Here is a 12,771-nt window from a genome sequence, read left to right on the forward strand (position 1 = left end):
TTGATGAATTTTGGGCAAATATCTGGCAGCTAACAGGGAAGGTTAGAGGTGCTATTGCTATGATGGCGCTATAATACGGGATGGGAGCCAAGTTATGGGTCAACGCACTGGCGTAAACGATGCGAGACATCAGAGGGGAGTAAATGTTTTGTTCTATGGCGATGCTTTTACGGGAAGGAATCTTTCATAAACAAATCCATAGCTTTCAACTATCTAGATATAGGACCTGGTAGAGCCAGTGTCAAATTTGATACATTATTACTCACCACTTTATCCTTCACCTGCGATGCCTCTGTCAGATGCATACAGATACCGAGTATCCGGCCATTGGAGAGAATTAATAGACGTTTGCTTCGGACTTTTGGCCTTGAATTATCCAGAAACACATTCTGCTTGACCAAGTCTCACCATCCTACAACAATAAGACAGGATAGACAAGGCTCTTCTCGGCTTTTGGATGAAGCACGGTTGCAAAATCCTCCGTCCTGTCACTCCATTTCGTTCAGTGCCCAGTCTCCGGCACAAACATGTCGTCCCAACAAACCCAATAACCTTAAAACTTCATATTAAACCCTCGTGCCATCACCAGCGGGAACCGGAAGCCATCCGACGTCTGCCCGTCCGCGCAACAATGTGACCGTCCGAAACTACAAGGCGTGCCCCCAGCAAAGAAGCACCTGGCACAGTTGTTTCAGCCCATCTCTCCGGGGCACATGTTCTCCGAAAGCCGTCAGTCAGGGGCGGTCAAGGTGGGGACTGTGCGACATACTCGGTCGAGGGGAGTGTGCAACCTCGAGCTGACCGTGGTTAATAAACCCCAGAGTTCCGAAAATAGGCATCTTGCAATGGCGGGGGTCTGATAGGCCTTGTTGGGGCTGAGAAAATGCATTGGAGGAGGCTCATCGGCTGGAAAGCTGCTGTTAGGGGAGCTGAGTAAGGGGCCGGTAGACGTGAACATAACTTGTCAGTGAAAACAGTTGCAAAGGAATCATGTCGCTTCTGGAAGCGTACGCTAGTACAATGGAAGAGTATAAATCGTAGATCATAGCGCCGTAGATAATCATCCAGTGCTCAGTCTGCTGAGTCCCATACCAAATATACTCCTGGATCCTAAGCCGCCCCTGTTGGCGTCCACCTTGGTATACCCAGTTGAAAAACCCCAATGAACGCCAGACCCGGATCGTGGAAAAACGTCAAATATATGTCAAACACGGGAGAACAAGGGTTTCCAGTGGCTTTCCAACCCCTTGCTAATCAGGCCTTCGAGTTCTTCCCTAACGGTGCTGTTGACGAATACCCTGTCTTCAAACAATCAAAAAGTCCATATGTAGATCCCTCAACGTCTGAACCCAGCTCGTCATCGGCATCCCTTCAGCCTGAACGCTCCATAACATCTGCAGAGCATCTCGCGCTGCATATAAGAATCCCCAAGGTGACTCAAGCATAAGCTTCTTGATCTGAACAGTAACCCAGTCCTTCATCTCTGGTGTCCTGGCACACGCGCCAAACACAAACGTAACCCATGTCGTAGCCTTGAAGTTCGTATCGTCGTCGGGAATAATGCTCAGCACTTGATGTAGTTCGGAAAATATTGTGTCTGCGAGATCTTCACCGACCCAAGCTCCCACCGTGGGTATCGCATGAAGAATGTAGAGACAGATGGCGAGACGATGGGATGTTGCGACTCTAAATCGACTTAACACTGGATCTTGCTCGGTAGGGGGGATGGTGCTGAGGTCGATATCTTGCGCCCACGGTATAACGTCGAAATTCCTAGCACGGTCTAGTAATGCTGCTCCAGCGGCAGTGACCATGTCAGCCGAGACCATATCGTCCGGTTTTGTGTTAGAAAGTCGAGCTGCTATTAGCATAATTTCGAGGAGTTGCGGTGGGCAACAGTAGTAGCTATTCGTGGTTTTGCCCAGTATCTGTAGCGCTTGACATGATTCAAAATATGAGTGTGAGCCCGAATCTGTTGGCCGAAACGTTGACTCCAGAATGTAATATCTGGCAAATGTTAGCAATAGGAGGTGGCGGCAGGTATGAAGATCACGCACATGAAGCAGTCGGATACAATGTAGTCCCTCAAGCTCTCGTCCACATCAGAAACAGGCCCAAGCAATTTCATGATCTTCCCAGCGCCATCAAAGTGAGCCTTCCAATTATGTTTACCAGACTCTATCAGCTCTACATTGATCAGGAAGAGAATCGCGGCCAGAACAATGTCACCCCCGATTGACTCAATACTCTGCAGGGCAGACGGCAACATGCGCAATACCTGATGCTTAGCCTCGAGAGCATCCATGAGCAGATTCCTCGGGCCAAGACCTCTTTCTAGCGAGTCCGAGGACAGCCACGGGCGAGAGCGGTTGTACATGTGCGTTGCCGAGGCGGCGATTATGACCTGACGTAGCAGAGGGTGGGCCTGAGTGAATTTGAGTAGATTTCGAAAGGGGTTGTCGGGCACGTCGTAGGCTACAAAATCTCGACTGAGCCGCGCATCAACTGGTCATGCCTGTCAGCCATGTCTCTCTTGTTTCTCTAACCAATGAATTCGTGGGAAACTTACAATAAGCGAGATACTGTCTGTGGTTGCTCGTAATGTCTTGGTACAAGGGATCGACGAGCACCCACGGAGTCGACGTTTCCGATGCCAGGGGATGGTTCTGGTTGTGGATGGTGGTACAGACGAGTTGTGTATCACGACTCGCTAGGGGGGTCGCAGCATCATCTTCATCGTCGTTCTCATCGTCGACGTTGTTATCGATGTCAATGAACAGATCTATTTCCGTTCCAGACTCGGCTTCTGACGTTTCTGTAACCTCCTCAACTTGAGAAAGGCTTGGGGCAATAAAGGCGGGTGAGGACGAGGGAACGGATGGCGAAGCGACGGATGATGCGGATGAAGTAGATGCAGGTGAATTTGACGAGAGGGAAGAAACAGAAGATAACGACGCTCTTGAGCGGGCAGTAGAAGGACGTGCTGGGGAGTACAAGGCAGCGCTGGACTGCTGGCCAGCGAGTCTTCCCCTTGAAGCAACAGCACCCGTCCACTGAAAGATCTGAGAATAGCCCAGACACTCAACGCCTTTTGCGTCGCACTTTGCGCAGTGGGGGAGTTGACGATCACAGCGAAGTCTTCGACGTCGACAGTTATGACAAGGCTTATCGGCAACAGGTCCAGAAGGTACTTTTTTCCCCTTCTTTTTACTTCCTGGAGCCATGGGGTACTCCGCGTATATACGTAGGGAAAAAGAAAGTCAGTCAGTCAGTCAACAGTGCAGGTAGGAATGAAAGGCCAGGACAAGGGTTCAGCCGATCAACGTATAAGAGTGAGGCAGACTTCCGCTTCTGGGAGTGCGGCGTAGAAGCAAGAGCCACAATTACAGATCAAGGTTAAATCGAATGATGATTGCAGGCAATTGCGTTCTGTAGTAGGCAATATTTGGAAAGAATCTCTTATTGTACAGTCTAAGTTTCTACCTCTTGCTCAACCGTCCTCGCGTCTCACCTATGGCCGGACCCGGGCGGGGATAGCGACTAGGCCGGATACGGCAGTTGTTTTGCAACTTTTTGGCCATCTCCCCAACTCGTCAGACACCATCTCTTGACACTGCCGCATGCCGGTAATCTCAGCAGATCTAGAATACTAGGTACCTGGTAACCTAGAAATACAGATAAGACAAAATCTGTTCATGGCCTGACAGGGCGGAAGTTACCTTTTTCAATGGATCATCCCGACTGCTCGGAAATAACCGCCACCTGACGACCAACTGCAATCAACCAGTGATAAAGACTATTTATTCCCGGATAACCTCACGTAAAAGTTTCGTTGAGTTTTGCTCGTTGACTCATTCGGTTCGGCGAACTTGCAACGAAAACAGGTTACGCTGGCTCTCGCAGTAAAGGGGTATTGAGTTGCCCGATCACGACTGCTGAAATTCTTTCCTCTGTCTTAACAAGAACCAATGGTTCGTTTTCACATGTAAGTAGGTGTCATGTCTAGAGAGGATGGAGTTCGGTCGAATGTAACGTGGGAGCGAAAACTCGCGCTTTTCGACATACCCCTATTCGTATATGCGCAGCTCGGTGCTTGGCAGTTCTCGGTCTTCGGTCTTGTAGTGTGATCTTGATGGCATCAACGACCACTGTCTGGGTGCTCAGGGTTCAAAGTATTCTTGACTCGCTCGGTTCGTTGTGTGCGCCTTTCGAATATCTTCTGTCTCTCGGATCATACGACGAGGAAAGGTTTGCCACGAGGTTAGATAGCTCTAGGACATGATGTTATGCTATTAGCAGAGAAGAAGGAAAGAAGGGCATCGTTGATTTGCACAATTGGGTACCGCCTCCATCGTCTGGTTGCGAAGAGAACAAGCCGAGACGAACACGTCTTTGGGGGAGGGCTGTTCGCAATTCCCCAAAGAATGTCGACAATGTTCACCAATAGTGAAAGTGTTTGTTCGTTACATTGCAATTCAATAAGCAACTGCGTTGTTGTGCTGTTCAGTCCGAAAATATTGAGCAGTGCCAGTGCAATGGGCCAGAATTATTTTCCCACGCAATGATACAGCATGGACACTCTCCAGTACCAAAGCAACCAGCCTTCCAAAATTCTTGCCCCTCCGAACCTGTAAGATTCCAACACCAAAATACACAGTCCAGTACGACTGGGCGTCAATAACTGAGCGTAGTGCTCTTTCGGGTTCTCCCCACGCTACCACTACAGCAACAGCAGAGTACGTCACAGTAAGTCTCGCAGTCCCAGTTGACGCTTATCTTGGCAATCACATAGTGCTTTCCACTGCAGTGGTGGCAAGAACCAAGTGCAAGCACCGCTGTCTATTGTGAGGCTATGAAATATGTAACCGTTCGACCACTCCCGCCCAGGACCTGCCCGAAACCCAGTACGCCGACAGCCTCAGGCCTGGCTGTAGGAGCAAGAGAGCGAAACGAGGACCATCCGTAACTTCTCTTGCGCCCTGGGCTGACTGCCGCACAGGACGCAAGGCGCCTGACCCCTGAACATCCCACACAGTCATGCTGATCAAGGTAGCAGCGCTCCTCACGAATCAACACAGCTTCTTGCTCTCCGTCAGCAAAGCTGGGGCGCCGAGACGTGCTCCTTCCTCCTCTTCGGCCTTTTCCGTGACTATAAACCCCCCCCCCCCTTGCTTTCCTCGACGCTTCTTTTTCATCATTGTCCCCGTCACACACGAACATCACGAAGCATCACGAAGCATCACGAAGCATCAAGTCCTTCTACATCTTTGATCAGCCTAAGGTGCAGTATGTAGTACCATGAAGCAGTTCCCTCCGGTTCCGTATTCATACGATCGAAGTTCGCGAAGGATCCAACCCTCCAGCCAGCCTCCGGACGATGCTGCCAGTTCTCCTCGAATTGCAGCCTCTCAGCTAACAGTTCTTCATGCAAACAAAGCTCTCCAAGTGCCTTGCGTTGTCTGACCTCGGATTGTGCTCTTCGTGGTAAGATACATTGACCCCTGAGTCTATCCGCCGAGTCGGGCTGGCTATAGCTGTAATACCAAAGAGCCGGCGGAACTATCTCCTGGCTCTTCAACTCCATCCATAGGCCAGATTCAATGCAAAGAATCGTGTGTTGAGGCCGCCATTGTAGTAGCATCCGCTAGGATCTTCTACCTGTAGTCCTACCAAAACGCTGATCACCAAGATCCCAGAACTCGGAGTACTTACAAAGGACCTCAAGGTTGGCCTAGACCTTGACAGCTACGACTTCCAGATGCCATTAAACTTTACCGTCAGTCTAGCTAACTACGGGACAGACTACAGGAAGCGTCCAGACGTATCAACCTCCCTTTCCGCCGCCAGCGCTCAAGTCCGACTACGAGGCCGCCCTTCGACCGCACTTCCGCCTCAGACTCTCGAAACCGTATCCTGTCTTGGACAGAGAGGGCTATACCAACTCGAAGCTCCGAGCTGTTATCATGGACGTTGAGCTTGCTACTTGCTCCTCGTTACTCATGATCCCTTAAGCGCTGCCCACGAACCCCTGAATTCACAAGCCGCCCCAAGCGAGCCCACAAAACCTCGAGACAAGCTTGAGACGTCGTGTACAATCTATTCGACTCAAGATTACCCATTTGCTGCCCAAGTGCTCGGCCGCCACCTACAAAGTTGCTGTAAGTATACACCAGAATCCCTGGAGCACCAAACTACGGTGGATAGACTGACAGGCAAGCTCGGTACACCATCCAACTTACAATCGATCTGATTTCCGCCAAATAAGACAAGACCGCTCGACCGCCGCTGCGTTGGAAGCTAAGTATACGGTTTAGAGAGAGCCCCTGAAGCGCCCAGCTTGGGCGGTCATATTGGGAGTTACAGGACAGAAGACCAGCGCTCCATACAGCCGTTAGTCTGCTCCGTGACTCTCGGAAAGTATACGTGTGCTCGACCGCTGCCCCATCAAGGGCCGCTTCAGTTTGAATCTCTAACCTCCTGGTAAGATCTCTGGCACACCTCGAACATCCGCAGATATACCAGCATCTCAACTGGATCGTGTGCATCAAGTGTTGTGTGATTATGACCAGGTACACCAAGCAGGGCCCTGCGAAGACACCCTGGAAGCTACAGATCGCTGACTATCCATACAGCAGGGCCCAAAGACAAATTCGGGGCCACAGACACCCCAAACCGACTCAGATCCATGTGAACGACATACCTTTAAGTTCCAAGATCTACCCCTGATGATATCCTCGAGATTGGTCGAATCACAGGACGTCAAGAAAAGCTCGAAACCCCAATCGCCCCAGTCTAGTTAAACTTTACGAACTGTTGCACGAGGCTGCCACAACAACGAATCACCACGATGCGAGTCTCCCAATCTGGCATCCAACAATAGAACCTTATGTCACCGTTGCAAAACCTTGTCTTTCTTGGAAACACCGTGGCATCGATATACTTCGCACTTACGCCACGAAAGGGGCGTACATGACAAACTCGCCACGACCACAGTGGAAAGCATTGCTATAAAGGATAAGGAAGGTTCAATAAATGACAGCTTTTAATCTTCACGCTGAAGACGCTTAAAAGTAAGAGCCAGCATACTTTGCATGTTGTGAAAAGCTTACAGACGACATCTTGACTCGTTGATGATGAGCATGTCTTGCGTACTGCCACTGGCCAAATCTTCGGTCTTTTCATGAAGCTTTGGTGAGAACCACGATTACAGTTCTTGAGTTATTCACCGTAGCATTATGAGTCACATCAGTTGGTACAGCGAGGGTATCTCTGGCACGGAGGCTGGCACACTACATCAAAGTGTCTTTGTTGTCAGTATACACTTACCAGAGAACAGAAGCGCAGCGCAGTCAGCCATCATGGCCAAGTAGAAGCAGAGCAGTCACAAATATGAATACACCTCAAGTGTAAATGCAATGTTCAGTGTATTGACATCGATGCCCTTCATTGCAATTCTCATGTCCTGATGAATATTCCGTAAATCGTAATCCGTAATGCGTAGTGGTACCAGTGCCGCAGCAACAAAGAATACCGGTAACGTTGTTCCCCTGAGATAAAACCACAAATAAACACATAGCAACTCCAAAATAACCATTAATGCGCAATCCCATGCCGGTCCCTTCATGTCATTAAAGTCCATGGGCCTGTCATCAGACGCCTATGGTATACATTATGAAGTCCATCGTCGTACTCCCTGTTCGATATGCTCCCAAAATGTTCATTCTCAACAGATCTCCGCGACTGGGGCCCCTGGATGGAATAAGTATGAAGAAGAGGCAATGGACATGATGAGACTTACTTCAAGCTGGAAATCTTTGAGCGGACGAATTTCTAGTGGGCTCTGAGGCCATAGATGAATTGGCGTGCGTCTGTGTCGATATCTTGAAGTGAATGGAGTCCTTAGACAAGTGTTGTTCCCCAAAGAGGCTCGTTTCCGTTGGAAATGGACAACGCTTCAAAGCTGTATCGCCTCAATTTTTCGAGAGCATCTTGCATTTGACGACCCGATCTGGCCATCTTGAAGATGAACCACCTCTCTTGGAGGTCCAAGTGGTACTTGAGAGCGATTTCAGCATGCTTGAAAAGTTTGGACATGCCAGCATCCTTAATCGCAGCGTACTCGCGCTGCTTCTTGATCTTGAGGCCCTCTTCTCTCTCAAAGTCGTACCGCTTGACGATAGTATTCATCGAGTCCACGATCTGGTTGGCGATTTCGAGAGTGGTTCGCACTTGTCTGTTGGACAGAGTTTTGTCCCTCCCCATCTCACCAAAGCGCTCGCGGCTTTCTTTGATTTTTGCAATCACTTTTTTGACATCCCTCTCTAAGTCGGTACGACTATTGTATCTAGTTGGGATAATAATGGCCTGCTCTGGATATTCGAAATCAAACCGAAGCTGGTCATTGGTGTTGAACGTCTCCTTGGTTAGGGGGTTGTGGTGGCTCATGTGCAAGGTACGAACCATCTTGAAAGTAAGAAGATGCAACGTCTGATGTAGTATTGTAGGATAGGAACAAAACACTCTGCCGAGTAAAGAAATGTGAAAGTGATAGGGTTTGGTTTGTCCTTGTGTATGTTTGTTATTGCGTGCGGAGTGAGCAGCTGAGGCGGAAGAAAAGATGGACGAAGAATGAGGAAAGGATGGGAAGGGGGGTTCAGGAACTGTGGCCTTTATAGACGAAGAAGATAGACTTTAGTAGATTTCGACAGGATTTTAGATCTTGAAAGGTAAAGCTTACGAACTCTCTTGATGTGCTCACAGAGAAACCATGTGCTGTGTTTTGGAAGTTATTTTGAAGTGGAGAGGGGTAAATTTCTCTGGACTTGTTTCCAGGCACCTGCCGCCTTGCAGGTGGCATAAGCTTTATTGCCCGAACCATGGTAATGATTTTGCCTGGCAGTGCAAGTGCTCCAGCAGTGCTATGCTTGTGTGCCGAGTAGGGCAACTGATGTCTGCCACAAAGAGGGAACTCGAACGAAAATGCTGATTTTAGTGACGTATATCTTCAGTCTCTTGTCTGAGCAGGGCCAGAGGAAGATATTTTGTGCAGATGAAGAAGATATCTTGATATGTTCCTCCGTGCAGCCAAGAGTGGCACTCCCTTTTATACCCAAGGACTCAGCGCCCAACCCCACGATCTACAATATCCTTGCACCACTTGTGGCACTATATGAATACTAGATAGGTAGCCAAAATTTAGATAACATGATCGAGTGCAAAGCATGATTGGCGACGTAGGAAGCTGACATGGTATGTTTCTGATATATCAGGTCATGCAGCTCTTGGCACGATCCATGCCCAGCTCTGCCGGTTTAAAGGGTCCTCATGTGGATCGAGGCATCCTAAAATCAGTAAATCACGGTGCATAGTTTATGATCTTTAGGATGAGTCTTAGGTAAATTCATAAAATCTTTGAGCAGGTGGTGGCGGCTCGGCCGAGCGATTGTGGCTCTGATGCCGTTTGGAGGGGCCCGTCAATTCGGTGACGCCTAGCAACACCAACAGAGAGAGCCGCAACTGGGGCACAAGAAGCCCACTCGAGCACATCAAAGAATCTCAATTGAGGGTAAAGTGCAATCTAATTCGAGGCATCAAAGAGTATTCCATCACATGTATCCTCCGACCTTCTCATCCTTTCTTTGAGTGCAAATGCCACAGCTTTTTGACTCGGTCACATAATGCTCTCACCTTCTGTTTCCTCTCTACCACACATTAACCTCTTCTTCATCTCCTTTTCTCACAGACTTGAACGATTTCCTTTTATCTCTTCTTCAACTTTTCCACGGTTTTCTCGTCACTCGTCAAATGCTTCGTCCCTTTTACGATCCCCGTCCATCATCAGGTCTCGCTGAATCACTCACGCCCTCTTGACTTCAAGGTATAAATTCCTCCATTTGATCCTTTATCTTCTTCTCCTTTTCCATCTCACAGAATCTTCAAGCATACAAACCTCAGTTGCAACAAGCTTACATGACTTCATCCAGGTCTGACGTCTTACCAGTCACCCATCATTTACCAACATCACCACGACCATGTCGCCAGGATCAGAGTCAGTGACTGAAGATGCGACAGACCATGTCGAGACACCTCCTGCAAAGAGAGCCAAGTCCAAAAAGCCAGGTATCTCCAAAGATGACACCAACGCTATTCGAGAGAGACGAGAAGCCGCCATCGCTCGAATTCTTCCCGACACCAGAAATCATCCTGCTCTGTACAGAGGCGTCGTTGAGCAGATTGAGCGGAATAATCTTCGGTATGGATGGGCAAGAACTCAGCTCAATAGCACCTTCCAGCATTGGATCAAGGTCTCCAACCGGACTGCTCGACCTGAACTGGAGTGGTTACTTGCTGCACTGGCAGTTCATGCGTCCTTCGAGCCATTGAGTCTCAAGTTCATGGATGAGGTTAAAAAGCGCGGACTTAAGGAATGGGCAGAGAAACAGCTCAAGAAAAAAGACCCCTTCTCTTCAACTCCTGTTCCAGCTGAGCCAACGACACCTCAGCAAGCGCCTCAGATCAAGGCTGAGCCTGGAATTGAGTCTCGCAGACTGCAGACGACTCCTGGAGGAGCAAGACCTGGACAGGGAAACAGTACCGTTCTTCCATCGATTGAGACTGGTGCTGGCGGTACCCTGAAGCGAACTGCTTCCATCCACCCAGCCCAACCTGCAAACAAACGAGCAAACACGCACGTGGACCAGGCATATGTCACTGCTGAGATCAACAGACTCGCAGAACTTCACGCTTCACAGCGACGAACCGTCCTCCGAGACCAAGGCACGCAGACAGATAGCGAAACTCCTGTCCAGGCAATCCTTACATCAATGCAAGAGGCTATGGGAGCCATGAAAGAACAGTCCGAGGGGCTCAAGGAACAAGTTCGACTGCTTCAAGAACACAACATGTCACTCTTGGAACACGACCGAGCGCTTGCTGATGTATCCGGAAGAGTTCGTGGTGTCAGTCAGCTGAGACACACTAGCAACATTGTCCATCATCAGATCCAACCTCAGGCTGCTGAGATCGTTGCGCTGCAGTCGGTGAGCCGTCAGCCGCCAACATACTACTACGAATCCCCTCGCGATTCCAGCAACATGTTTAGATTTGGATAGGTTGGCTAATGCGAGATGAGGGAGGATGGGAATTCATCAAGAATGGAGTTGGGGTATGGGAAGGGAAGAACTTTTGCTTTTGGAGTTTGGAGGCCCAGATTCTGATGGGAGATGGATGAAATTGGAGTTTGGGTTTAAGGTATGGAAGCTGCCAAGGATGCATTTGCAGCACCAGCGTGGAAAGTGTGAGCTACAACAGCCACACTCTATTATGCCATAGAAAGTACTTTACAATGTCTGGAATAATTGTTTTATATTAAGTTCATCGACAGTGCTTTACTTGTATTAGACCTGTTCTTCACTAGAATTCTTAATAATGTTTTATCAGATGTTCGGGTCAATTGGATATTCAGGCAATAGCCTCGCCGGACACTCGGAGACGAAATCGACCATTGACATGACACTCAGCCTCCACGTGTAAGACGGAGCCAACAACAAGAAAGATGAAACCACCACGATTGACCTTGTACATAAAGCAGTGGAAAAGCCTCTTGAGCCGCTTTCCTAACTTTACCGAGCTTCCCATGGCCCGTTGAGACCAAAGCCCAGCCCCAGCCGTAGCCGCAACCGCATCAGTCAATCAGTCAGTGGAGGCAGGCTACTCTGTCAAATCCTGGACGGTGACAGGCGAGAGATATCGAATCTCACAAAGCTTTACCCCATACTGTTTCATAATAGCCTCTGGGGGTGTGTGGGCTTTCGATCCCCGGTGGCGCATGCCCTTGCACGCGCGGGGGGGGACCTACAGCCTACCTAAGGTACAGTAGAGGCTAGGGCCTAGGACCTATGGGATCCTACCAATGCAACTGAAGATGCAGCCGTCGACCCGATTCGTGCTGGGCGACTCTAGGTGCAGCACATTACCGACAGGGAATGCGTCATCCCGTTTGCCGCTAACAAAGAAGAGGCCAAGGAGGTCTTTTGTGAGGTCGAGAATCTTTGGGCATTGAGAGGCGAAAATCTGGGGTTTAGGGTCGTAGGACTCTGACTCTCTCTGCCTGTCAGATCGGCAAGTGAGTTTAGACTTGTGATTCTGCCACGGCAGATGAATGGTGACAATAGTTTCCTACCCCGCAAATCCAACTGCTGCAAAGGGTGTGATCAGCTTTTGACCTTTTGATGATCTTGTCAGCTACGAATGGCCAAGTACGAGGCGCAGTTCTGAGTTCATCATCACCGATTTTGTACGTTTCTTTCGGATGCAATGGATCGCTCCCCGTGAGTCAACCATACAATGTTATACATCTTACATATGCGTGCGGATGAGATGGGAACAATCAGCTGTAAAAAAGCCGAGATCTTACAAGACTCCGTGGGAACAGGACAGAACAGCCGACTTTGGGGGTTGTCTCGTTTGTTAGCCTCATCTGGAGATCCAATGATGAACTGGGGTTGTGAGTGGACAGGTGGATGTTCTGCTTTCTCTCTTTATCCTGATTTCACTTTTCCTTAGTGGCCTGTGAACGTGGAGTGAACAAGAAAAGTGACGAGGGACCAGTCCAGCCTAGTTGATTCGCAGGATGTGACTGGCTGGCCAGATGGTATGGATCAGCCTTTTCAAGGGCATTGGTTGGATTAGACATTCTCGTCACACTGCCTCGCTACATACTTTTTGGCTCGTTCCGTGTCTCTGTTCCTTTCTTTTCTCTCCATCTCGCAG

The 12,771-nt window shown here is 49.2% G+C and overlaps 4 protein-coding genes across 8 annotated transcripts; 2 read left to right on the plus strand and 2 right to left on the minus strand.

Moving 5' to 3' along the window:
• Positions 1-133: 133 nt before the first annotated feature.
• On the minus strand, positions 134-4,715 carry FVEG_02371 (hypothetical protein). Of its 5 annotated transcripts, XM_018889613.1 has the most exons (6): positions 3,720-4,715; positions 2,570-3,665; positions 2,058-2,505; positions 962-2,007; positions 770-906; positions 171-718 (listed from the first exon to the last, which is right to left on the minus strand). In XM_018889613.1, exons 2-4 carry the CDS (start codon positions 3,222-3,224, stop codon positions 1,305-1,307), a joined length of 1,806 nt encoding a protein of 601 aa, XP_018745803.1. In that variant the 5' UTR covers positions 3,225-3,665; positions 3,720-4,715; the 3' UTR covers positions 171-718; positions 770-906; positions 962-1,304. The 5 variants fall into 5 exon arrangements, with proteins under 5 accessions (XP_018745801.1, XP_018745800.1, XP_018745804.1 ...); XM_018889611.1 differs by having other exon boundaries at positions 134-718; positions 770-2,007; XM_018889612.1 differs by having other exon boundaries at positions 171-906.
• On the plus strand, positions 4,572-6,011 carry FVEG_15045 (hypothetical protein; the record flags this gene model as incomplete). The annotated part of the gene is made up of 5 exons (XM_018904138.1): positions 4,572-4,630; positions 4,692-4,736; positions 4,793-4,844; positions 5,438-5,484; positions 5,813-6,011. The coding sequence occupies 5 exons, from the start codon at positions 4,572-4,574 to the stop codon at positions 6,009-6,011; spliced, it is 402 nt and encodes a 133-aa protein (XP_018745799.1).
• Positions 6,012-7,398: 1,387 nt separating this feature from the next.
• Positions 7,399-9,124, minus strand: FVEG_02370 (hypothetical protein). Its single transcript, XM_018889609.1, has 3 exons — positions 8,738-9,124; positions 7,799-8,667; positions 7,399-7,749 (listed from the first exon to the last, which is right to left on the minus strand). The coding sequence occupies exons 1-2, from the start codon at positions 8,876-8,878 to the stop codon at positions 7,900-7,902; spliced, it is 909 nt and encodes a 302-aa protein (XP_018745798.1). The 5' UTR covers positions 8,879-9,124; the 3' UTR covers positions 7,399-7,749; positions 7,799-7,899.
• A 243-nt stretch (positions 9,125-9,367) lies between these two features.
• FVEG_02369 (hypothetical protein) lies at positions 9,368-11,396 on the plus strand. The gene is made up of 2 exons (XM_018889608.1): positions 9,368-9,877; positions 9,984-11,396. Exon 2 carries the CDS (start codon positions 10,032-10,034, stop codon positions 11,109-11,111), a length of 1,080 nt encoding a protein of 359 aa, XP_018745797.1. The 5' UTR covers positions 9,368-9,877; positions 9,984-10,031; the 3' UTR covers positions 11,112-11,396.
• Positions 11,397-12,771: the final 1,375 nt, after the last annotated feature.

This window comes from Fusarium verticillioides, chromosome 6 (assembly GCF_000149555.1).
Source record: "Fusarium verticillioides 7600 chromosome 6, whole genome shotgun sequence".
Classification (NCBI taxonomy): domain Eukaryota; kingdom Fungi; phylum Ascomycota; class Sordariomycetes; order Hypocreales; family Nectriaceae; genus Fusarium; species Fusarium verticillioides.

Excerpts from the sequence above, each read along its gene's own strand:
- FVEG_02371 (XM_018889611.1), bottom strand. The coding sequence starts at position 3,224 with ATGGCTCCAGGAAGTAAAAAGAAGGGGAAAAAAGTACCTTCTGGACCT. Across the intron at positions 2,506-2,569 it reads CAGACAGTATCTCGCTTATT|TTGATGCGCGGCTCAGTCGA; the intron begins GTAAGTTTCCCA and ends AGGCATGACCAG. Across the intron at positions 2,008-2,057 it reads ATTGTATCCGACTGCTTCAT|ATATTACATTCTGGAGTCAA; the intron begins GTGCGTGATCTT and ends AACATTTGCCAG.
- FVEG_02369 (XM_018889608.1), top strand. The coding sequence starts at position 10,032 with ATGTCGCCAGGATCAGAGTCAGTGACTGAAGATGCGACAGACCATGTC.
- FVEG_02370 (XM_018889609.1), bottom strand. The coding sequence starts at position 8,878 with ATGGTTCGGGCAATAAAGCTTATGCCACCTGCAAGGCGGCAGGTGCCT. Across the intron at positions 8,668-8,737 it reads TGAGCACATCAAGAGAGTTC|GCCACAGTTCCTGAACCCCC; the intron begins GTAAGCTTTACC and ends TCGTCTATAAAG.